This window comes from Salvelinus alpinus, chromosome 5 (genome assembly GCF_045679555.1).
Source record: "Salvelinus alpinus chromosome 5, SLU_Salpinus.1, whole genome shotgun sequence".
NCBI lineage: Eukaryota > Metazoa > Chordata > Actinopteri > Salmoniformes > Salmonidae > Salvelinus > Salvelinus alpinus.
In genome coordinates, this window is record NC_092090.1 from 993081 (window position 1) to 1020062 (window position 26982).

Genomic DNA, 26982 nt, shown 5'->3' on the forward strand with positions numbered 1-26982 from the left:
GTGCACTATATAGGGAATAGGGTTCTATAGGGCTCTGGTCTAAAGTAGTGCACTATATAGGGAATAGGGTTCCATAGGGCTCTGGTCTAAAGTAGTGCACTATACAGGGAATAGGGTTCTATAGGGCTCTGGTCTAAAGTAGTGCACTATATAGGGAATAGGGTTCCATAGGGCTCTGGTCTAAAGTAGTGCACTATATAGGGAATAGGGTTCTATAGGGCTCTGGTCTAAAGTAGTGCACTATATAGGGAATAGGGTTCTATAGGGCTCTGGTCTAAAGTAGTGCACTATACAGGGAATAGGGTTCTATAGGGCTCTGGTCAAAAGTAGTGCACTATATAGGGAATAGGGTTCCATAGGGCTCTGGTCTAAAGTAGTGCACTATACAGGGAATAGGGTTCTATAGGGCTCTGGTCAAAAGTAGTGCACTATATAGGGAATAGGGTTCCATAGGGCTCTGGTCTAAAGTAGTGCACTATACAGGGAATAGGGTTCTTTAGGGCTCTGGTCAAAAGTAGTGCACTATACAGGGAATAGGGTTCTATAGGGCTCTGGTCTAAAGTAGTGCACTATATAGGGAATAGGGTTCTATAGGGCTCTGGTCTAAAGTAGTGCACTATATAGGGAATAGGGTTCTATAGGGCTCTGGTCTAAAGTAGTGCACTATATAGGGAATAGGGTTCCATAGGGCTCTGGTCTAAAGTAGTGCACTATACAGGGAATAGGGTTCTATAGGGCTCTGGTCAAAAGTAGTGCACTATATAGGGAATAGGGTTCTATAGGGCTCTGGTCTAAAGTAGTGCACTATACAGGGAATAGGGTTCTATAGGGCTCTGGTCAAAAGTAGTGCACTATATAGGGAATAGGGTTCCATAGGGCTCTGGTCTAAAGTAGTGCACTATACAGGGAATAGGGTTCCATAGGGCTCTGGTCTAAAGTAGTGCACTATATAGGGAATAGGGTTCTATAGGGCTCTGGTCTAAAGTAGTGCACTATATAGGGAATAGGGTTCCATAGGGCTCTGGTCTAAAGTAGTGCACTATACAGGGAATAGGGTTCTATAGGGCTCTGGTCTAAAGTAGTGCACTATATAGGGAATAGGGTTCCATAGGGCTCTGGTCTAAAGTAGTGCACTATACAGGGAATAGGGTTCCATAGGGCTCTGGTCTAAAGTAGTGGACTATATAGGGAATAGGGTTCCATAGGGCTCTGGTCTAAAGTAGTGCACTATATAGGGAATAGGGTTCCATAGGGCTCTGGTCTAAAGTAGTGCACTATATAGGGAATAGGGTTCCATAGGGCTCTGGTCTAAAGTAGTGCACTATATAGGGAATAGGGTTCCATAGGGCTCTGGTCTAAAGTAGTGCACTATACAGGGAATAGGGTTCTATAGGGCTCTGGTCTAAAGTAGTGCACTATATAGGGAATAGGGTTCCATAGGGCTCTGGTCTAAAGTAGTGCACTATATAGGGAATAGGGTTCCATAGGGCTCTGGTCTAAAGTAGTGCACTATACAGGGAATAGGGTTCTATAGGGCTCTGGTCTAAAGTAGTGCACTATACAGGGAATAGGGTTCTATAGGGCTCTGGTCTAAAGTAGTGCACTATATAGGGAATAGGGTTCCATAGGGCTCTGGTCTAAAGTAGTGCACTAGAAATGGAATAGGGCTCTGGTCTAAAGTAGTGCACTATATAGGGTGCCATAGGGCTCTGGTCTAAAGTAGTGCACTAGAAAGGGAATAGGGCTCTGGTCTAAAGTAGTGCACTATATAGGGTGCCATAGGGCTCTGGTCTAAAGTAGTGCACTATATAGGGAATAGGGTTCCATAGGGCTCTGGTCTAAAGTAGTGCACTATAACAGGGAATAGGGTTCCATTTGGGACGCACTCTAGGTGTTCCACTGTCCACAAGGACACAGCAGATTACTCAGGGTTGGGGCCGGGGCCGGGCCCAGCCATGTAAACACAGGAGGTGTGTCACCACAAGGACACAGCAGATTACTCAGGGTTGGGGCCGGGGCCAGGCCCAGCCATGTAAACACAGGAGGTGTGTCACCACAAGGACACAGCAGATTACTCAGGGTTGGGGCCGGGGCCGGGCCCAGCCATGTAAACACAGGAGGTGTGTCACCACAAGGACACAGCAGATTACTCAGGGTTGGGGCCGGGGCCGGGCCCAGCCATGTAAACACAGGAGGTGTGTCACCACAAGGACACAGCAGATTACTCAGGGTTGGGGCCGGGGCCGGGCCCAGCCATGTAAACACAGGAGGTGTGTCACCACAAGGACACAGCAGATTACTCAGGGTTGGGGCCGGGGCCGGGCCCAGCCATGTAAACACAGGAGGTGTGTCACCACAGTTCAGCCAGTTATCATAAACTTGATCTAGATTCAAATGTTCTTGGACTCAATACTTGGGAATGGATTGTGTATTTATAGTATTTATAGGCATTTCAAATATTATGAATCTCATTATTTTATGTACATTAAACAGGAAATGTTAACAGTATATTGTTTCAATGATGGAAGCTCTCGTCTCTGCTCAGCGTTTTCTGATTGGATGAATTGAGTTGTTTTATATTTCAGAAAGAGTTAAAACAGAAGATTTTCTGCTGATTTAAAAACAGTCGGTCTGTATCGTTTCTCTGGTCCGTAGAAGCTCTACTCTTTGTGGCAGGATCTCTGCTCTAGTCTCTCTGGTCCGTAGAAGCTCTACTCTTTGTGGCAGGATCTCTGCTCTAGTCTCTCTGGTCCGTAGAAGCTCTACTCTTTGTGGCAGGATCTCTGCTCTAGTCTCTCTGGTCCGTAGAAGCTCTACTCTTTGTGGCAGGATGTCTGCTCTAGTCTCTCTGGTCCGTAGAAGCTCTACTCTTTGTGTCAGGATCTCTGCTCTAGTCTCTCTGGTCCGTAGAAGCTCTACTCTTTGTGGCAGGATCTCTGCTCTAGTCTCTCTGGTCCGTAGAAGCTCTACTCTTTGTGGCAGGATCTCTAGTCTCTCTGGTCCGTAGAAGCTCTACTCTTTGTGGCAGGATCTCTGCTCTAGTCTCTCTGGTCCGTAGAAGCTCTACTCTTTGTGGCAGGATCTCTAGTCTCTCTGGTCCGTAGAATCTCTACTCTTTGTGTCAGGATCTCTGCTCTAGTCTCTCTGGTCCGTAGAATCTCTACTCTTTGTGGCAGGATCTCTAGTCTCTCTGGTCCGTAGAAGCTCTACTCTTTGTGTCAGGATCTCTGCTCTAGTCTCTCTGGTCCGTAGAAGCTCTACTCTTTGTGGCAGGATCTCTGCTCTAGTCTCTCTGGTCCGTAGAAGCTCTACTCTTTGTGGCAGGATCTCTGCTCTAGTCTCTCTGGTCCGTAGAAGCTCTACTCTTTGTGGCAGGATCTCTGCTCTAGTCTCTCTGGTCCGTAGAAGCTCTACTCTTTGTGGCAGGATCTCTAGTCTCTCTGGGGTGGAGATGTCATCATGTCGGTGCATGTCAACATTCATCATCTGCTCTGGGATCGCTGCCAATCACATAACTCCTCCTCAGTTTAATTCTCAGTACATTTCCATAGGAATGTTGCTGCTGACTGCTTGACTAATAGTCTTTAGGCCATTCATAACACATTAACACATTCATAACAGATGAACACATTAATAACACATTAACACATTCATAACAGATGAACACATTAATAACACATTAACACATTCATAACAGATTAACACATGCATAACACATTAACACATTCATAACACATTTATTAACATTAACACATTCATAACACTTATGAACACGTTCATTTAACATATTAACACATTCATAGCACATTTATTAACATTAACACATTTATGAACACGTTCGTAACACATTTATGAAAATTTGAGCAAAATGTATAGCGCATAGAATTAAAAAGTATTGTCAGATATTATTAATCCTAATCAGACAGGTTTTTTACATGGACGATACATTGGAGATAATATAAGACAAGTACTGGAAACAATAGAATACTATGAAATATCGGGGACACCAGGCCTGGTTTTCATCGCTGATTTTGAAAAGGCTTTTGATAAAGTACGACTGGAGTTTATATATAAATGCCTTGAACATTTCGATTTTGGAGAATCTCGTATAAAATGGGTTAAAACCCTAGGTGTAAAATAGTAAATAATGGCTGCTTCTCAGAAAGTTTTTAAACTGTCAAGAGGAGTAAAACAAGGTTGTCCACTATCGGCATATCTATTTATTATGCCCATGGAAATGTTAGCTATTAAAATCAGATCCAACAATAATATCAATGGTTAGAAATCCAGGGATGAAAAACAAAGGTGTCATTGTACTCTGATTCATGTCTTCTTTTAAATCCACAATTAGAATCTCTCCACGGCCTCATAGAGGATCTAGATACTTTATCTAACCTCTCTGGATTAAAACCATTATATGATCAGTTACTATATTACGTATTGGATCAGTAAAAAATACACCTTTAACATTACCGTGTAGTTTACCAATAAAATACACCTTTAACATTACCGTGTAGTTTACCAATAAAATACACCTTTAACATTACCGTGTAGTTTACCAATAAAATACAAATTTAACATTACCGTGTAGTTTACCAATAAAATGCACCTTTAACATTACCGTGTAGTTTACCAATAAAATACACCTTTAACATTACCGTGTAGTTTACCAATACAACTTTAACATTACCGTGTAGTTTACCAATAAAATACAACTTTAACATTACCGTGTAGTTTACCAATACAATACAACTTTTACATTACCGTGTAGTTTACCAATAAAATACACCTTTAACATTACCGTGTAGTTTACCAATAAAATACACCTTTAACATGACCGTGTAGTTTACCAATAAAATACACCTTTAACATTACCGTGTAGTTTACCAATAAAATACACCTTTAACATGACCGTGTAGTTTACCAATACAATACAACTTTAACATTACCGTGTAGTTTACCAATAAAATACACCTTTAACATTACCGTGTAGTTTACCAATAAAATACACCTTTAACATTACCGTGTAGTTTACCAATAAAATACACCTTTAACATTACCGTGTAGTTTACCAATAAAATACACCTTTAACATGACCGTGTAGTTTACCAATAAAATACACCTTTAACATGACCGTGTAGTTTACCAATAAAATACACCTTTAACATTACCGTGTAGTTTACCAATAAAATACACCTTTAACATTACCGTGTAGTTTACCAATAAAATACACCTTTAACATTACCGTGTAGTTTACCAATAAAATACACCTTTAACATTACCGTGTAGTTTACCAATAAAATGCACCTTTAACATTACCGTGTAGTTTACCAATAAACTGCACCTTTAACATTACCGTGTAGTTTACCAATAAAATACACCTTTAACATGACCGTGTAGTTTACCAATAAAATACACCTTTAACATGACCGTGTAGTTTACCAATAAAATACACCTTTAACATGACCGTGTAGTTTACCAATAAAATACACCTTTAACATTACCGTGTAGTTTACCAATAAAATACAACTTTAACATTACCGTGTAGTTTACCAATAAAATACAACTTTAACATTACCGTGTAGTTTACCAATAAAATACACCTTTAACATTACCGTGTAGTTTACCAATAAAATGGTCTGATGGGGATGTGGATATACTCAGTATACATATCCTGAAATAAATAAATGATCTGACTACAATACATTTTAATAGAAAGTTAGCAAACATAGATCTTGCTACCATGAAAAGGAAAATAGGAAAAATCATCCTGATTAACTCTTTAGTTGTAACGACTGTCGTAATCCTTCTCGTCTGAGGAGGAGCAAGGATCGGACCAAAACGCAGCGTGAAGATAATCCATAATTTAATTAGGATATTTAAACGACGAACAAAACAACAAACTGACAGAAGGAACCGAAAACGTTACAGTCCTGAACATGGGAACACAGAACAGATGAACACACGAACAGGAACAATCACCCACAAACAAACAGTGAAAACAGGCAACCTTAATATGGTTCCCAATCAGAGACAATGACAAACACCTGCCTCTGATTGAGAACCATATTAGGCCAAACAACAAACCCAACATAGAAACACAAAACATAGAATGCCCACCCAGCTCACGACCTGACCAACTAAACTAATACTAAACAAAGGAAATAAGGTCAGGAACGTGACATTAGTCATATCCCAGTTTACCCTGATTAACTCTTTAGTCATATCCCAGTTTACACTGATTAACTCTTTAGTCATATCCCAGTTTACCTATTTGCTTATGGTCTTGCCTACACCTAGCGAACAGTTTTTTAAATCAATTTTATTTGGAACGGCAAGCCAGACAATATTTAACTGGCCTATTTATATAATGAATATGAATTCGGACGGCAGAAATGATTAAATATTAAAGCATTAGACCCTCACTAAAAGCTTCAGTCAAACAGAAGTCATACTTAAATCCAAACTAGTTCTCTAGAAAATTAGTAAGAATGTCACACCCTTTTCTAGAATGGCCTTTTTCCCTTTTTTCAGATTACAACCTCTCCCTTTCTTCAGATTACAACCTCTCCCTTTGTTCAGATTACAACCTCTGCCTTTATTCAGATTACAACCTCTCCCTTTATTCAGATTACAACCTCTCCCTTTACTCAGATTACAACATCTCCCTTTATTCAGATTACAACCTCTCCCTTTATTCAGATTACAACCTCTCCCTTTATTCAGATTACAACCTCTCCATTTATTCAGATTACAACCTCTCCCTTTATTCAGGTTACAACCTCTCCCTTTATTCAGATTACAACCTCTCCCTTTATTCAGATTACAACCTCTCCCCTTATTCAGGTTACAACCTCTCCCTTTATTCAGATTACAACCTCTCCCTTTATTCAGATTATATACTCTTCCTTTATTCAGATTACAATATCTCCCTTTATTCAGATTACAACCTCTCCCTTTATTCAGATTACAACCTCTCCCTTTATTCAGGTTACAACCTCTCCCTTTATTCAGGTTACAACCTCTCCATTTATTCAGATTATAACCTCTCCCTTTATTCAGATTACAACCTCTCCCTTTATTCAGATTATAATCTCTCCCTTTATTCAGATTATAATCTCTCCCTTTATTCAGATTACAACCTCTCCCTTTATTCAGATTATAATCTCTCCCTTTATTCAGATTATAATCTCTCCCTTTATTCAGGTTACAACCTCTCCCTTTATTCAGATTATAATCTCTCCCTTTATTCAGATTACAACCTCTCCCTTTATTCAGATTACAACCTCTCCCTTTATTCAGATTATAATCTCTCCCTTTATTCAGATTATAATCTCTCCCTTTCAGTTATTTGTAAAGGAAATCATCTCCCAAATATGGCTATTTTTAAAACAATACCTATAAAGTTGGTTGCAATTTCAATCTAATCCACCAGAAAAGACAGAACAACAAATACAGCCAATAATAATAATACTCAAATATACTAATTGATTAAAAAAAGGTATGTTCATAAATGATATCATGCATAGGACTGGTGGAGTTATCTCTCGTCTGATCGACTGGTGGAGTTATCTCTCGTCTGATCGACTGGTGGAGTTATCTCTCGTCTGATCGACTGGTGGAGTTATCTCTCGTCTGCTCGACTGGTGGAGTTATCTCTCGTCTGATCGACTGGTGGAGTTATCTCTCGTCTGATCGACTGGTGGAGTTATCTCTCGTCTGATCGACTGGTGGAGTTATCTCTCGTCTGATCGACTGGTGGAGTTATCTCTCGTCTGATCGACTGGTGGAGTTATCTCTCGTCTGTTCGACTGGTGGAGTTATCTCTCGTCTGCTCGACTGGTGGAGTTGTCTCTCGTCTGCTCGACTGGTGGAGTTATCTCTCGTCTGATCGACTGGTGGAGTTATCTCTCGTCTGCTCGACTGGTGGAGTTGTCTCTCGTCTGATCGACTGGTGGAGTTATCTCTCGTCTGATCGACTGGTGGAGTTATCTCTCGTCTGATCGACTGGTGGAGTTAACTCTCGTCTGATCGACTGGTGGAGTTAACTCTCGTCTGATCGACTGGTGGAGTTATCTCTCGTCTGATCGACTGGTGGAGTTATCTCTCGTCTGATCGACTGGTGGAGTTATCTCTCGTCTGATCGACTGGTGGAGTTATCTCTCGTCTGATCGACTGGTGGAGTTATCTCTCGTCTGCTCGACTGGTGGAGTTATCTCTCGTCTGCTCGACTGGTGGAGTTATCTCGCGTCTGCTCGACTGGTGGAGTTCTCTCTCGTCTGATCGACTGGTGGAGTTCTCTCTCGTCTGATCGACTGGTGGAGTTCTCTCTCGTCTGATCGACTGGTGGAGTTATCTCTCGTCTGATCGACTGGTGGAGTTATCTCTCGTCTGATCGACTGGTGGAGTTATCTCTCGTCTGCTCGACTGGTGGAGTTATCTCTCGTCTGCTCGACTGGTGGAGTTATCTCTCGTCTGCTCGACTGGTGGAGTTATCTCTCGTCTGCTCGACTGGTGGAGTTATCTCTCGTCTGCTCGACTGGTGGAGTTATCTCTCGTCTGATCGACTGGTGGAGTTATCTCTCGTCTGCTCGACTGGTGGAGTTATCTCTCGTCTGCTCGACTGGTGGAGTTATCTCTCGTCTGATCGACTGGTGGAGTTATCTCTCGTCTGATCGACTGGTGGAGTTATCTCTCGTCTGATCGACTGGTGGAGTTATCTCTCGTCTGATCGACTGGTGGAGTTATCTCTCGTCTGATCGACTGGTGGAGTTATCTCTCGTCTGCTCGACTGGTGGAGTTATCTCTCGTCTGATCGACTGGTGGAGTTATCTCTCGTCTGATCGACTGGTGGAGTTATCTCTCTCGTCTGATCGACTGGTGGAGTTATCTCTCGTCTGATCGACTGGTGGAGTTATCTCTCGTCTGATCGACTGGTGGAGTTATCTCTCGTCTGATCGACTGGTGGAGTTATCTCTCGTCTGATCGACTGGTGGAGTTATCTCTCGTCTGTTCGACTGGTGGAGTTATCTCTCGTCTGCTCGACTGGTGGAGTTATCTCTCGTCTGCTCGACTGGTGGAGTTGTCTCTCGTCTGCTCGACTGGTGGAGTTGTCTCTCGTCTGATCGACTGGTGGAGTTATCTCTCGTCTGATCGACTGGTGGAGTTATCTCTCGTCTGATCGACTGGTGGAGTTATCTCTCGTCTGATCGACTGGTGGAGTTATCTCTCGTCTGATCGACTGGTGGAGTTATCTCTCGTCTGATCGACTGGTGGAGTTATCTCTCGTCTGCTCGACTGGTGGAGTTATCTCTCGTCTGCTCGACTGGTGGAGTTATCTCGCGTCTGCTCGACTGGTGGAGTTCTCTCTCGTCTGATCGACTGGTGGAGTTCTCTCGCGTCTGATCGACTGGTGGAGTTATCTCGCGTCTGCTCGACTGGTGGAGTTCTCTCGCGTCTGCTCGACTGGTGGAGTTCTCTCTCGTCTGATCGACTGGTGGAGTTCTCTCGCGTCTGATCGACTGGTGGAGTTATCTCGCGTCTGCTCGACTGGTGGAGTTCTCTCGCGTCTGATCGACTGGTGGAGTTCTCTCTCGTCTGATCGACTGGTGGAGTTCTCTCTCGTCTGATCGACTGGTGGAGTTATCTCTCGTCTGATCGACTGGTGGAGTTATCTCTCGTCTGATCGACTGGTGGAGTTATCTCTCGTCTGCTCGACTGGTGGAGTTCTCTCTCGTCTGATCGACTGGTGGAGTTATCTCGCGTCTGCTCGACTGGTGGAGTTCTCTCTCGTCTGATCGACTGGTGGAGTTCTCTCTCGTCTGATCGACTGGTGGAGTTCTCTCTCGTCTGATCGACTGGTGGAGTTCTCTCTCGTCTGCTCGACTGGTGGAGTTATCTCGCGTCTGCTCGACTGGTGGAGTTCTCTCTCGTCTGATCGACTGGTGGAGTTCTCTCTCGTCTGATCGACTGGTGGAGTTCTCTCTCGTCTGATCGACTGGTGGAGTTATCTCTCGTCTGATCGACTGGTGGAGTTATCTCTCGTCTGATCGACTGGTGGAGTTATCTCTCGTCTGATCGACTGGTGGAGTTATCTCTCGTCTGATCGACTGGTGGAGTTATCTCTCGTCTGCTCGACTGGTGGAGTTATCTCTCGTCTGATCGACTGGTGGAGTTAACTCTCGTCTGATCGACTGGTGGAGTTAACTCTCGTCTGATCGACTGGTGGAGTTATCTCTCGTCTGATCGACTGGTGGAGTTATCTCTCGTCTGATCGACTGGTGGAGTTATCTCTCGTCTGCTCGACTGGTGGAGTTATCTCTCGTCTGCTCGACTGGTGGAGTTCTCTCTCGTCTGCTCGACTGGTGGAGTTAACTCTCGTCTGATCGACTGGTGGAGTTATCTCTCGTCTGATCGACTGGTGGAGTTATCTCTCGTCTGATCGACTGGTGGAGTTATCTCTCGTCTGATCGACTGGTGGAGTTATCTCTCGTCTGCTCGACTGGTGGAGTTATCTCTCGTCTGATCGACTGGTGGAGTTCTCTCGTCTGCTCGACTGGTGGAGTTATCTCTCGTCTGCTCGACTGGTGGAGTTATCTCTCGTCTGCTCGACCCAAAACTACAACCAACTAATTGCAGCATTATAAAATGGAAGAGGAAAGTGGAAGGAACCTGTCTGTCTGAATTAAAGACCATAATCGGTTAAAGAAAATTGTGATAAATAAAAAAGTATACCAGTTTCATTTAAGGACCAAAAAATTGACAGTCGTGCCATTTGTAACCTTTATTTAACTAGGCAAGTCAGTTAAGAACAAACTCTTATTTTACGATGACGGCCTACCGGGGAACAGTGGGTTAACTGCCTTGTTCAGGGGCAGAACAATGCTCTAACCACTAGGCTACCTGCTGCCCCATATAGATTGCAAAATAGTTGGGAAGAGATTTTTGATGTACCGATTCCATGGTTTATGAACTGATACGCAAAACGACGCCGGATTCTTTTTTCCATTTGAAAATTCTTGCAACCATTATAATGTTATTTATATGAGGGATACCACCTTCCCAGCTCTGCAGATTTTTCTGCGAAGAGACAGAATCATTAGATCATTTGTTTTGGTACTGTCCATATGTACAGTTGAAGTCTGAAGTTTACATACACCTTAGCCAAATACATTTAAACTCAGTTTTTCACAATTCCTGACATTTAATCCTAGTAAAAATTCCTTATTTTAGGTCAGTTAGGATCACCACTTTATTTTAAGAATGTGAAATGTCAGAATAATAGTAGAGAGAATTATTTATTTCAGCTTTTATTTCTTTCATCACATTCCCAGTGGGTCAGAAGTTTACATACACTCAATTAGTATTTGGTAGCATTGTCTTTAAATTGTTTAACTTGGGTCAAACATTTCGGGTAGCCTTCCAGAAGCTTCCGACAATAAGTTGGGTGAATTGTGGCCCATTCCTCCTGACAGAGCTGGTGTAACTGAGTCAGGTTTGTAGGCCTCCTTGCTCGCACACGCTTTTTCAGTTCTGCCCATAAATGTTCTATAGGATTGAGATTTTGGCTTTGTGATGTCCACTCTTGACTTTGTTGTTCTGAAGCCATTTTGCCATAACTTTGGAAGTATGCTTGGGGTCATTGTCCATATGAAAGACCAATTTGCGACCGAGCATTAAACCAGTTGTAGCTTGGTCTGTATCTATACTTCATTAAACCAGTTGTAGCTTGGTCTGTATCTATACTTCATTAAACCAGTTGTAGCTTGGTCTGTATCTATACTTCATTAAACCAGTTGTAGCTTGGTCTATATCTATACTTCATTAAACCAGTATCTGTACAGTGATAGCAGCATACAGCAGTGATATCAGACTAGAGGTAGAGGTTAGCAGCATACAGCAGTGATATCAGGCGAGAGGTAGAGGTTAGCAGCATACAGCAGTGATATCAGGCTAGATGTAGAGGTTAGCAGCATACAGCAGTGATATCAGGCTAGAGGTAGAGGTTAGCAGGATACAGCAGTGATATCAGGCTAGATGTTAGCAGGTTAGCAGGATACAGCAGTGATATCAGGCTAGAGGTAGAGGTTAGCAGGATACAGCAGTGATATCAGGCTAGATGTTAGCAGGTTAGCAGCATACAGCAGTGATATCAGGCTAGATGTTAGCAGGTTAGCAGGATACAGCAGTGATATCGGACTAGAGGTAGAGGTTAGCAGGATACAGCAGTGATATCAGGCTAGATGTTAGCAGGTTAGCAGCATACAGCAGTGGTTTCAGGCTTGATGTTAGCAGGTTAGCAGCGTACTAAGTTGAGCTCTTATCAACATGTATTGTACTGTGAATTTGTAGTTTGACTACTGTAACAGGGAACTATTGGGACTGCTGTCAGTGGTGGGATGATGACACACATATAGTTTACATGTGAAAGGAAGGAAGAATATCCAGGGGCCAGACTGCTGTGATGTCACATGAACGACAGCCAATACAATCTATCAGGTTTATTCTGAACACCCTCATCTCATGGTGAATGCAGTCATAGAACTAGATCTGATGTAGAACATTACCTTGATGTATTCTAATCTAATCATCAAGTTCTAGATCTGATGTAGAACATTACCTTGATGTATTCTAATCTAATAATCAAGTTCTAGATCTGATGTAGAACATTACCTTGATGTATTCTAATCTAATAATCAAGTTCTAGATCTGATGTAGAACATTACCTTGATGTATTCTAATCTAATAATCAAGTTCTAGATCTGATGTAGAACATTACCTTGATGTATTCTAATCTAATAATCAAGTTCTAGATCTGATGTAGAACATTACCTTGATGTATTCTAATCTAATAATCAAGTTCTAGATCTGATGTAGAACATTACCTTGATGTATTCTAATCTAATCATCAAGTTCTAGATCTGATGTAGAACATTACCTTGATGTATTCTAATCTAATAATCAAGTTCTAGATCTGATGTAGAACATTACCTTGATGTATTCTAATCTAATAATCAAGTTCTAGATCTGATGTAGAACATTACCTTGATGTATTCTAATCTAATAATCAAGTTCTAGATCTGATGTAGAACATTACCTTGATGTATTCTAATCTAATAATCAAGTTCTAGATCTGATGTAGAACATTACCTTGATGTATTCTAATCTAATAATCAAGTTCTAGATCTAATGTAGAACATTACCTTGATGTATTCTAATCTAATCATCAAGTTCTAGATCTGATGTAGAACATTACCTTGATGTATTCTAATCTAATAATCAAGTTCTAGATCTGATGTAGAACATTACCTTGATGTATTCTAATCTAATAATCAAGTTCTAGATCTGATGTAGAACATTACCTTGATGTATTCTAATCTAATAATCAAGTTCTAGATCTGATGTAGAACATTACCTTGATGTATTCTAATCTAATAATCAAGTTCTAGATCTGATGTAGAACATTACCTTGATGTATTCTAATCTAATAATCAAGTTCTAGATCTGATGTAGAACATTACCTTGATGTATTCTAATCTAATCATCAAGTTCTAGATCTGATGTAGAACATTACCTTGATGTATTCTAATCTAATAATCAAGTTCTAGATCTGATGTAGAACATTACCTTGATGTATTCTAATCTAATAATCAAGTTCTAGATCTGATGTAGAACATTACCTTGATGTATTCTAATCTAATAATCAAGTTCTAGATCTGATGTAGAACATTACCTTGATGTATTCTAATCTAATAATCAAGTTCTAGATCTGATGTAGAACATTACCTTGATGTATTCTAATCTAATAATCAAGTTCTAGATCTAATGTAGAACATTACCTTGATGTATTCTAATCTAATAATCAAGTTCTAGATCTGATGTAGAACATTACCTTGATGTATTCTAATCTAATAATCAAGTTCTAGATCTAATGTAGAACATTACCTTGATGTATTCTAATCTAATAATCAAGTTCTAGATCTAATGTAGAACATTACCTTGATGTATTCTAATCTAATCATCAAGTTCTAGATCTGATGTAGAACATTACCTTGATGTATTCTAATCTAATAATCAAGTTCTAGATCTGATGTAGAACATTACCTTGATGTATTCTAATCTAATAATCAAGTTCTAGATCTGATGTAGAACATTACCTTGATGTATTCTAATCTAATAATCAAGTTCTAGATCTAATGTAGAACATTACCTTGATGTATTCTAATCTAATAATCAAGTTCTAGATCTGATGTAGAACATTACCTTGATGTATTCTAATCTAATAATCAAGTTCTAGATCTGATGTAGAACATTACCTTGATGTATTCTAATCTAATCATCAAGTTCTTCTATGCTCCTCAGTCTAAGTCGGTAGATGGTTTTCGTAGTTTGCTACTAACCAGTGAAAATGTGGTTGTGGTAATGATGACACATACAGTTCACAGTTTCAGTCTAATTGTGTCTTTCTGTCTCTCTATTTCACAGCTTTCAGTGATGGATGTTAAACCCTAGATAATCCTCAGAGCACTATCTATACCCTCTTCCTCCTCTTCCTGCTCATCCTCCTCTTCCTGCTCATCACCATGGACTCCCCTTCTAAGAAGTCCGGTGTGTTGTCCCACCTGCGGCAGCGCGCCGGGCCCCTCCTCTCTACCATCCGGCGGGGCAGGAAGAGCCCCAGTAAGACTGAGGTGTTTCCGGAACATGTCTTAAACCACAGGATGAGTTCCTCTGTCCCAGACATCACCCCCACCTCTTCCCTGGCCCAGCAGGACTACCAGACCTACAGCAGCCCCAACACTCCCGTCATGAAGACTGTTGGAGACAGAAGACAGGGAGGAGGTGCTAACTCCCACACTGTTAACACGGCTGGGAGTGCTGGGAGCGACGCTGCTCTGAACAGACTGAGTGTTCCGGTGGACCAGGCTGACTGGACGTCCCAGGAGTCAGTGTGTAGTGGACCCAGTGCTGCTTCTTATGAGGAGGAGGACCTACCAGAGGAGAGCCATGCGCAGAGAGCTGCCTCTGCTGGAGGGGGGTCAGGGACAGAGGCCTTGGAGCTGCAGGACCACACGGGACACTGTAGTGAACACACTCCCACTGGCCTGCACAGCAGAGAGATCCCCTCAGTGGAGATATCAGAGGACATGACGCAGGTAAACAGAGTTTTACGGCTTGTTACTATGTTACTATGGTGTATTATGGCTGGTGTTACTGTGGTGTATTATGGCTGGTGTTACTGTGGTGTATTATGGCTGGTGTTACTGTGGTGTATTATGGCTGGTGTTACTGTGGTGTATTATGGCTGGTGTTACTGTGGTGTATTATGGCTGGTGTTACTGTGGTGTATTATGGCTGGTGTTACTGTGGTGTATTATGGCTGGTGTTACTGTGGTGTATTATGGCTGGTGTTACTGTGGTGTATTATGGCTGGTGTTACTGTGGTGTATTATGGCTGGTGTTACTGTGGTGTATTATGGCTGGTGTTACTGTGGTGTATTATGGCTGGTGTTACTATGGTGTATTATGGCTGGTGTTACTGTGGTGTATTATGGCTGGTGTTACTGTGGTGTATTATGGCTGGTGTTACTATGGTGTATTATGGCTGGTGTTACTATGGTGTATTATGGCTGGTGTTACTGTGGTGTATTATGGCTGGTGTTACTGTGGTGTATTATGGCTGGTGTTACTGTGGTGTATTATGGCTGGTGTTACTGTGGTGTATTATGGCTGGTGTTACTGTGGTGTATTATGGCTGGTGTTACTGTGGTGTATTATGGCTGGTGTTACTGTGGTGTATTATGGCTGGTGTTACTCTACTTAACTATTTTTATTTTATTTTATTTATATTTATATTTTATTTCACTACATTCCCAAATAAAATAATGTACTTTTTACTCCGTACATTTTCCCTGACACCCAAAAGTACTGGTTACATTTTCCCTGACACCCAAAAGTACTGGTTACATTTTCCCTGACACCCAAAAGTACTGGTTACATTTTCTCGGCGCGCCTGCCTTTTTCCCCGCTTCCAGACTTAATAAGACTTGCAAATCGCTTTTTCTGCCGGGGGCTTGTGTGTTCCACCATGGCCCCTGTACCAGCTGTCTTCTGCCTAGGGCTTGTGTGTTCCCACCATGGCCCCTGTACCAGCTGTCTTCTGCCGGGGGCTTGTGTGTTCCCATCATGGCCCATGTATCAGCTGTCTTCTGCCTGGGGCTTGTGTGTTCCCATCAAATCAAATCAAATCAAATTTTATTAGTCACATACACATGGTTAGCAGATGTTAATGCGAGTGTAGCGAAATGCTTGTGCTTCTAGTTCCGACAATGCAGTAATAACCAACAGTAATCTAACCTAACAATTCCACACTACTACCTTACACACACACAAGTGTAAGGGATAAAGAATATGTACATAAAGATATATGGATGAGTGGTGGTACAGAACGGCATGGCAGATGCAGTAGATGGTATAGAGTACGGTATATACATATGAGATGAGTACTGTAGGGTATGTAAACATAAAGTGGCATAGTTTAAAGTGGCTAGTGGTACATGTATTGCATAAAGATGGCAAGATGCAGTAGATGATATAGAGTACAGTATATATACATATGAGATGGGTAATGTAGGGTATGTAAACATTGTATTAAGTGGCATTGCTTAAAGTGGCTAGTGGTACATTTTTACATAATTTCCATCAATTCCCATTTTTAAAGTGGCTGGAGTTGAGTCAGTATGTTGGCAGCGGCCGCTAAATGTTAGTGGTGGCTGTTTAACAGTCTGATGGCCTTGAGATAGAAGCTGTTTTTCAGTCTCTCGGTCCCTGCTTTGATGCACCTGTACTGACCTCGCCTTCTGGATGATAGCGGGGTGAACAGGCAGTGGCTTGGGTGGTTGTTGTCCTTGATGATCTTTATGGCCTTCCTGTGACATCGGGTGGTGTAGGTGTCCTGGAGGGCAGGTAGTTTGCCCCTGGTGATGCGTTCTGCAGACCTCACTACCCTCTGGAGAGCCTTACGGTTGTGGGCGGAGCAGTTGCCGTACCAGGCGGTGATACAGCCCGACAGGATGCTCTCGATTGTGCATCTGTAGAAGTTTGTGAGTGCTTTTGGTGACAAGCCGAATTTCTTCAGCCTCCTGAGGTTGAAGAGGCGCTGCTGCGCCTTCTTCACAACGCTGTCTGTGTGGGTGGACCAGTTCAGTTTGTCCGTGATGTGTACACCGAGGAACTTAAAACTTTCCACCTTCTCCACTACTGACCCGTCGATGTGGATAGGGGGGTGCTCCCTCTGCTGTTTCCTGAAGTCCACAATCATCTCCTTTGTTTTGTTGACGTTGAGTATGAGGTTATTTTCCTGACACCACACTCCGAGGGCCCTCACCTCCTCCCTGTAGGCCGTCTCGTCGTTGTTGGTGATCAAGCCTACCACTGTAGTGTCATCCGCAAACTTGATGATTGAGTTGGAGGCGTGCATGGCCACGCAGTCGTGGGCGAACAGGGAGTACAGGAGAGGGCTCAGAACGCACCCTTGTGGGGCCCCAGTGTTGAGGATCAGCGGGGTGGAGATGTTGTTACCTACCCTCACCACCTGGGGGCGGCCCGTCAGGAAGTCCAGGACCCAGTTGCACAGGGCGGGGTCGAGACCCAGGGTCTCGAGCTTGATGACGAGTTTGGAGGGTACTATGGTGTTAAATGCTGAGCTGTAATCGATGAACAGCATTCTCACATGGGTATTCCTCTTGTCCAGATGGGTTAGGGCAGTGTGCAGTGTGGTTGCGATTGCGTCGTCTGTGGACCTATTGGGTCGGTAAGCAAATTGGAGTGGGTCTAGGGTGTCCGGTAGGGTGGAGGTGATATGGTCCTTGACTAGTCTCTCAAAGCACTTCATGATGACGGAAGTGAGTGCTACGGGGCGGTAGTCGTTTAGCTCAGTTACCTTAGCTTTCTTGGGAACAGGAACAATGGTGGCCCTCTTGAAGCATGTGGGAACAGCAGACTGGGATAAGGATTGATTGAATATGTCCGTAAACACACCAGCCAGCTGGTCTGCGCATGCTCTGAGGACGCGGCTGGGAATGCCGTCTGGGCCTGCAGCCTTGCGAGGGTTAACACGTTTAAATGTTTTACTCACCTCGGCTGCAGTGAAGGAGAGCCCGCAGGTTTTGGTAGGGGGCCGTGTCAGTGGCACTGTATTGTCCTCAAAGCGGGCAAAAAAGTTGTTTAGCCTGTCTGGGAGCAAGACATCCTGGTCCTCGACGGGGCTGGTTTTCTTTTTGTAATCCGTGATTGACTGTAGACCCTGCCACATACCTCTTGTGTCTGAGCTGTTGAATTTCGACTCGATTTTGTCTCTGTACTGAGACTTGGCCTGTTTGATTGCCTTGCGGAGAGAATAGCTACACTGTTTGTATTCGGTCATGCTTCCGGTCACCTTGCCCAGGTTAAAAGCAGTGGTTCGCGCTTTCAGTTTCACGCGAATGCTGCCGTCAATCCACGGTTTCTGGTTTGGGAATGTTTTTATCGTTGCTGTGGGTACGACATCGTCAATGCACTTCCTAATGAACTCGCTCACCGAATCAGCATATTCGTCAATATTGTTGTTGGACGCGATGCGGAACATATTCCAATCTGCGTGATCGAAGCAGTCTTGAAGCGTGGATTCAGATTGGTCGGACCAGCGTTGAACAGACCTGAGCGCGGGAGCTTGTTGTTTGAGTTTTTGTTTGTAGGCTGGAATCAACAAAATGGAGTCGTGGTCAGCTTTTCCGAAAGGGGTGCGGGGGAGGGCCTTATAAGCGTCGCGGAAATTAGTGTAACAATGGTCTAGTGTTTTTCCAGCCCTGGTAGCACAATCGATATGCTGATAGAATTTAGGGAGTTTTGTTTTTAGATTAGCCTTGTTAAAATCCCCAGCTACGATGAATGCAGCCTCAGGGTGTGTGGTTTCCAGTTTACAAAGAGTCAGATAAAGTTCGTTCAGGGCCATCGATGTGTCTGCTTGGGGGGGAATGTATACGGCTGTGATTATGATTGACGAGAATTCCCTTGGTAGATAATGCGGTCGACATTTGATTGTGAGGAGTTCTAGATCAGGTGAACAGAACGACTTGAGTTCTTGTGTGTTGTTATGATGATCACACCACTTCTCGTTAATCATAAGGCATACCCCCCCGCCCCTCTTCTTACCGGAAAGATGTTTGTTTCTGTCGGCGCGATGCATGGAGAAACCAGCTGGCTGCACCGACTCCGTTAGCGTCCCTTGAGTTAGCCATGTTTCCGTGAAGCAGAGCACGTTGCAATCCCTGATGTCTCTCTGGAATGCTACCCGTGCTCGGATTTCATCAACCTTATTGTCAAGAGACTGGACATTGGCGAGTAGTATGCTAGGGAGTGGAGCGCGATGTGCCCGTCTCCGAAGCCTGACCACGAGACCGCCACGTTTTCCCCTTTTTCGGCGTCGCACAGGGTCGCCGGCTGGGATCAGATCCATTGTATTGTGTGGAAGGCAAGACACTGGATCCGTTTCGGGAAAGTCATATTCCTGGTAGGAACGATGATGAGTTGACGTTAATCGTATATTCAGTAGTTCCTCCCGACTGTATGTAATGAAACCTAAGATTACCCGGGGTACCGATGTAATTGGTATCATGGCCCCTGTACCAGCTGTCTTCTGCCAGGGACTTGTGTGTTCCCATCATGGCCCCTGTACCAGCTGTCTTCTGCTGAGGGCTTGAGTGTTCAACCATGATACTATCATGGTTCATGTGGGGTCAAAGTTCAGGATATCACCAGGTTGTTTCCCGAGGCTGTGAGTCAGTCACCTGGGGGCTGATACTGTCATGGTTCATGTGGGGTCAAAGTTCAGGATATCACCAGGTTGCTTCCCGAGGCTGTGAGTCAGTCACCTGGGGGCTGATACTGTCATGGTTCATGTGGGGTCAAAGTTCAGGATATCACCAGGTTGTTTCCCGAGGCTGTGAGTCAGTCACCGGGGACTGATACTGTCATGGTTCATGTGGGGTCAAAGTTCAGGATATCACCAGGTTGTTTCCCGAGGCTGTGAGTCAGTCACCTGGGGGCTGATACTGTCATGGTTCATGTGGGGTCAAAGTTCAGGATATCACCAGGTTGTTCCCCGAGGCTGTGAGTCAGTCAACGGGGACTGATACTGTCATGGTTCATGTGGGGTCAAAGTTCAGGATATCACCAGGTTGATTCCCGAGGCTGTGAGTCAGTCACCTGGGGGCTGATACTGTCATGGTTCATGTGGGGTCAAAGTTCAGGATATCACCATGTTGCTCCCCGAGGCTGTGAGTCAGTCACCGGGGGCTGATACTGTCATGGTTCATGTGGGGTCAAAGTTCAGGATATCACCAGGTTGTTTCCCGAAGCTGTGAGTCAGTCACCGGGGGCTGATACGGTCATGGTTCATGTGGGGTCAAAGTTCAGGATATCACCATGTTGCTCCCCGAGGCTGTGAGTCAGTCACCGGGGGCTGATACTGTCATGGTTCATGTGGGGTCAAAGTTCAGGATATCACCATGTTGCTCCCCGAGGCTGTGAGTCAGTCACCGGGGACTGATACGGTCATGGTTCATGTGGGGTCAAAGTTCAGGATATCACCAGGTTGATTCCCGAAGCTGTGAGTCAGTCACCGGGGGCTGATACGGTCATGGTTCATGTGGGGTCAAAGTTCAGGATATCACCATGTTGCTCCCCGAGGCTGTGAGTCAGTCACCGGGGGCTGATACTGTCATGGTTCATGTGGGGTCAAAGTTCAGGATATCACCATGTTGCTCCCCGAGGCTGTGAGTCAGTCACCGGGGACTGATACGGTCATGGTTCATGTGGGGTCAAAGTTCAGGATATCACCAGGTTGATTCCCGAGGCTGTGAGTCAGTTACCGGGGGCTGATACTGTCATGGTTCATGTGGGGTCGAATGGCATTATGAAGGGCAGCTCAGAACAGCAGAAGATGTATTTTAAAGAACTGATTGGGTCACTACTTGACACCAACAAACACCCCATAATATCTGGCCCTATGCCCTCACTAAATTGTGGCATTGAACGTTCCAGCAGACTTTTATCCCTCCATTACTGGCTACGAGACTATTTCAGTGTAACATGTATTGACAATTCTTATACCTTCTGGTAACAAAGCTCGTATTATATGAGGAGGATGGGATCCACCCAAATCATTTGGGTTCCTGGATCATTTCACAGCATTATAAGGAGGATGGGATCCACCCAAATCATTTGGGTTCCTGGATCCTTTCACAGCATTATAAGGATGCGTTGAGACAAGACTTATCAGTGACCCAAGCCCAGCTCAGTTAATCCCTCCCATCGTGTCGCTGAGTCATCAATGACCCAAGCCCAGCTCAGTTAATCCCTCCCATCGTGTCGCTGAGTCATCATAATGCTGCAGCAAATGTACATTATTCCAGGGGCGTTGGAAGACACAATGTAACCTAATGTCTGTCCCTCTTACTGCCATCAATGTCTCTGCTGATCCTACAGCTGTTGTATACAGTAATCATATGCCTTTAAACCAGAGTTATACTGCTAGCACTGAGGGGATGTGCCCTAGCAGGAAGTCCACTGTCCACATAAATAACCTAACTGCCCTGAATGTCTCTGCTGATCCTACAGCTGTTGTATACAGTAATCATATGCCTTTAAACCAGAGTTATACTGCTAGCACTGAGGTGATGTGCCCTAGCAGGAAGACCACTGTCCACATAAATAACCTAACTGCCCTGAATGTCTCTGCTGATCCTACAGCTGTTGTATACAGTAATCATATGCCTTTAAACCAGAGTTATACTGCTAGCACTGAGGTGATGTGCCCGAGCAGGAAGACCACTGTGTGCAGCCCTCCCTGCACTAACATAAATAACCTGAGCATGTCTACCTCTGCTAAGCTTCCCAGTACAGCAAGAAAAACAATCAGGCATCCCAGAAGTGTTAAAAATAGCCCACGTTAACATATGTAACTTATGAAACAAGGTCCATGAAGTCAATAACTTGCTAGTAACAGATGACATTCATATTCTGACTATCTCTGAAACTCACTTAGATAACACCTTGATACAGTGGTAGCAATACATGGTTATATAATTTACAGAAAAGACAGAAATGCCGAAGGTGGAGGTGTGGCCATTTATATTCAGAACCACATTCCTGGCAAGCTTAGAGAGGATCTAATGTTAAATACTGTTTAAGTAATATGGCTACAGGTTCATCTGCCTCACCTAAAGCCCATTCTGGTGGGAAGCTGCTATAGACCACCAAGTGCTAACAGTGTGTGAAATGCTTGATAATATATGTGATATCAACATAGAAGTATATTTTCTGGGTGATGTTAAATATTGACTGGTTCTCATCAGGCTGCCCACTGCTTCAAACTGTAACTAGTACCTGCAACCTGTTTCAGATTATCAATCAACCTAACAGGGTCGTTACAAACAGTACAGGAATGAAATCATCAATATGTATTGATCAATTTCTCTCAGCCAATCATCAGTCATTTGTGTAAGTGCTGTGCTTGTTGAAATTCCTTCCCTATAAGCGTGTTGAAATTCTGTTGTCAATTTGTTTACTGTTAAATAGCATTGTATCTGGTCAAACACTTCTCCGCTCCATCATTCATTGAATCAGATCGCTCATTCATCACAAAACCCACTGATATTGCCAACTACTTTAATGATTTTTTCATTGGCAAGATTAGCAAATTTAGGCATAACATGCCAGCAACAAATGCTGAAACTACACATCCAAGTATATCTGACCAAATTATGAAAGACAAGAATTTCATAAAGTGAGTGTGGAAGAGGTGAAATAATTATTGTTGTGTATCAACAATGACAAGCCACCGGGGTCTGACAACCTGGATGGAGAATGACTGAGGATAATAGTGGACGATATTGCCGCTCCTATTTGCCATATATTCAATTTAAGCCTGCTAGAAAGTATGTGCCCTCAGGCCTGGAAGGAAGCATATTCTCCTACTGTCACGTCTCCCCCCGCTCCCCCTCTCCGGTGCTCGTTATGCGCACCTGCGCCTCATGAGACTCACCTGGACAGATGACCAGGGATGTTCTCTTGATAAGTGTGTGAATTGGACCATTTTCCTGTCCTGCTAAGCATTTTTTTATTTGTATTCATTATGGATCCCCATTAGTGTCTGTCAAGACAGCAGCTACTCTTCCTGGTGTTTATTATGGATCCCCATTAGTTCCTGCCAAGGCAGCAGCTACTCTTCCTGGGGTTTATTATGGATCCCCATTAGTTCCTGCTAAGGCAGCAGCTACTCTTCCTGGGGTTTATTATGGATCCCCATTAGTTCCTGCCAAGGCAGCAGCTACTCTTCCTGGGGTTTATTATGGATCCCCATTAGTTCCTGCCAAGGCAGCAGCTACTCTTCCTGGGGTTTATTATGGATCCCCATTAGGTCCTGACAAGGCAGGAGCTACTCTTCCTGGTGTTTATTATGGATCCCCATTAGTTCCCGCCAAGGCAGCAGCTACTCTTCCTGGGGTTTATTATGGATCCCCATTAGTGTCTGTCAAGACAGCAGCTACTCTTCCTGGTGTTTATTATGGATCCCCATTAGTTCCTGTCAAGACAGCAGCTACTCTTCCTGGTGTTTATTATGGATCCCCATTAGTTCCTGTCAAGACAGCAGCTACTCTTCCTGGTGTTTATTATGGATCCCCATTAGTGTCTGTCAAGACAGCAGCTACTCTTCCTGGTGTTTATTATGGACCCCCATTAGTGTCTGTCAAGACAGCAGCTACTCTTCCTGGTGTTTATTATGGACCCCCATTAGTTCCTGCCAAGGCAGCAGCTACTCTTCCTGGGGTTTATTATGGATCCCCATTAGTTCCTGCCAAGGCAGCAGCTACTCTTCCTGGGGTTTATTATGGATCCCCATTAGTTCCTGCTAAGGCAGCAAGCTACTCTTCCTGGGGTTTATTATGGATCCCCATTAGTTCCTGTCAAGGCAGCAGCTACTCTTCCTGGGGTTTATTATGGATCCCCATTAGTTCCTGCTAAGGCAGCAGCTACTCTTCCTGGGGTTTATTATGGATCCCCATTAGTTCCTGCCAAGGCAGCAGCTACTCTTCCTGGGGTTTATTATGGATCCCCATTAGTTCCTGCCAAGGCAGCAGCTACTCTTCCTGGGGTTTATTATGGATCCCCATTAGTTCCTGCCAAGGCAGCAGCTACTCTTCCTGGGGTTTATTATGGATCCCCATTAGGTCCCGACAAGGCAGGAGCTACTCTTCCTGGTGTTTATTATGGATCCCCATTAGTTCCCGCCAAGGCAGCAGCTACTCTTCCTGGGGTTTATTATGGATCCTCATTAGTTCCTGCTAAGGCAGCAGCTACTCTTCCTGGGGTTTATTATGGATCCCAATTAGTTCCTGCCAAGGCAGCAGCTACTCTTCCTGAGGTTTATTATGGATCCCCATTAGTTCCTGCCAAGGCAGCAGCTACTCTTCCTGGGGTTTATTATGGATCCCCATTAGTTCCTGCTAAGGCAGCAGCTACTCTTCCTGGGGTTTATTATGGATCCCCATTAGTTCCTGCCAAGGCAGCAGCTACTCTTCCTGGGGTTTATTATGGATCCCCATTAGTTCCTGCCAAGGCAGCAGCTACTCTTCCTGGGGTTTATTATGGATCCCCATTAGGTCCTGACAAGGCAGGAGCTACTCTTCCTGGGGTTTATTATGGATCCCCATTAGTTCCTGCTAAGGCAGCAGCTACTCTTCCTGGGGTTTATTATGGATCCCCATTAGTTCCCGCCAAGGCAGCAGCTACTCTTCCTGGGGTTTATTATGGATCCCCATTAGTTCCTGCTAAGGCAGCAGCTACTATTCCTGGGGTCCAGCAAAATGAAGGCAGTTATACATTTTAAAAACATTACAATACATTCATAACATATTTCTCAATATATTAAGTGTGTGCCCTCAGGCCTCTGCTCTACTACCAAATCAAATCAAATGTTATTTGTCACATACACATGGTTAGCAGATGTTAATGCGAGTGTAGCGAAATGCTTGTGCTTCTAGTTCCGACAATGCAGTAATAACCAACGAGTAATCTAACCTAACAATTCCACAACTACTACCTTATACACACAAGTGTAAAGGGATAAAGAATATGTACATAAAGATATATGAATGAGTGATGGTACAGAACGGCATAGGCAAGATGCAGTAGATGGTATAGAGTACGGTATATACATATGAGATGAGTAATGTAGGGTATGTAAACATAAAGTGGCATAGTTTAAAGTGGCTAGTGATACATGTATTACATAAAGATGGCAAGATGCAGTAGATGATATAGAGTACAGTATATACATATACATTATATTAAGTGGCATTGTTTAAAGTGGCATTGTTTAAACCACATATCTATAACACAAATCGGTGTGTATGTGTGTGTATAGTGCGTATGTTATAGTGTGTGTGTGTCTGTGTCTATGTTTGTGTTGCTTCACAGTCCCCGCTGTTCCATAAGGTGTTTGTTATGTTTTGTAAATCTGGTTCTACTGCTGCATCAGTTACCTGATGTGGAATAGAGTTCCATGTAGTCATGGCTCTATGTAGTACTGTGGAATAGAGTTCCATGTAGTCATGGCTCTATGTAGTACTGTGGAATAGAGTTCCATGTAGTCATGGCTCTATGTAGTACTGTGGAATAGAGTTCCATGTAGTCATGGCTCTATGTAGTACTTTGCGCCTCCCATAGTCTGATCTGGACTTAGGAACTGTGAAGAGACCTCTGGTGGCATGTCTTGTGGGGTATGCATGGGTGTCTGAGCTGTGTGCCAGTACTTTAAACAGACAGCTTGGTGCTTTCAGGATGTCAATACCTCTCATAAATACAAGTAGTGATGAAGTCAATCTCTCCTCCACTTTGAGCCAGGAGAGATTGACATGCATATTATTAATATTAGCTATTAATATATGAGAGCCTGGTCCCAGATCTGTTGAATTAACCACATGCTTCTTAGCCTGGTCCCAGATCTGTTGAATTAACCACATGCTTCTTAGCCTGGTCCCAGATCTGTTGAATTAACCACATGCTTCTTAGCCTGGTCCCAGATCTGTTTAAATAACCACATGCTTCTTAGCCTGGTCCCAGATCTGTTGAATTAACCACATGCTTCTTAGCCTGGTCCCAGATCTGTTGAATTAACCACATGCTTCTTAGCCTGGTCCCAGATCTGTTGAATTAACCACATGCTTCTTAGCCTGGTCCCAGATCTGTTTAAATAACCACATGCTTCTTAGCCTGGTCCCAGATCTGTTGAATTAACCACATGCTTCTTAGCCTGGTCCCAGATCTGTTTAAATAATCACATGCTTCTTAGCCTGGTCCCAGATCAGTTGAATAATCACATGCTTCTTCGCCTGGTCCCAGATCAGTTTGTGCGATCATCCCAACTCCTTGTCATGTTCGGGAGAATGGAGTGATCTCACAAACAGACTGGTACCCAGGTTACATGGTTCTGGTGTTGTGAAAAGACACACGGACACAGACAGGTCTGAGTTCTGGTGTTGTGAAAAGACACACGGACACAGACAGGTCTGAGTACTGGTGTTGTGAAAAGACACACGGACACAGACAGGTCTGAGTTCTGGTGTTGTGAAAAGACACACGGACACAGACAGGTCTGAGTACTGGTGTTGTGAAAAGACACACGGACACAGACAGGTCTGAGTACTGGTGTTGTGAAAAGACACACGGACACAGACAGGTCTGAGTACTGGTGTTGTGAAAAGACACACGGACACAGACAGGTCTGAGTACTGGTGTTGTGAAAAGACACACGGACACAGACAGGTCTGAGTACTGGTGTTGTGAAAAGACACACGGACACATACAGGTCTGAGTTCTGGTGTTGTGAAAAGACACACGGACACAGACAGGTCTGAGTTCTGGTGTTGTGAAAAGACACAC

The 26982-nt window shown here is 43.7% G+C and overlaps 1 protein-coding gene across 3 annotated transcripts in view; it reads left to right on the top strand.

Annotated features, from left to right (window-relative positions):
* Nucleotides 1-26982, top strand: part of mctp2b (multiple C2 domains, transmembrane 2b) — a 194403-nt gene that overhangs the window by 63895 nt on the left and 103526 nt on the right. For all 3 annotated transcript variants that reach the window (XM_071400323.1, XM_071400321.1, XM_071400322.1), the window contains exon 2: nucleotides 14485-15155. In XM_071400323.1, coding sequence (XP_071256424.1) covers nucleotides 14583-15155 — 573 coding nt within the window. In that variant the 5' untranslated portion in view covers nucleotides 14485-14582. The remainder of the gene's footprint in view (nucleotides 1-14484; nucleotides 15156-26982) is intronic.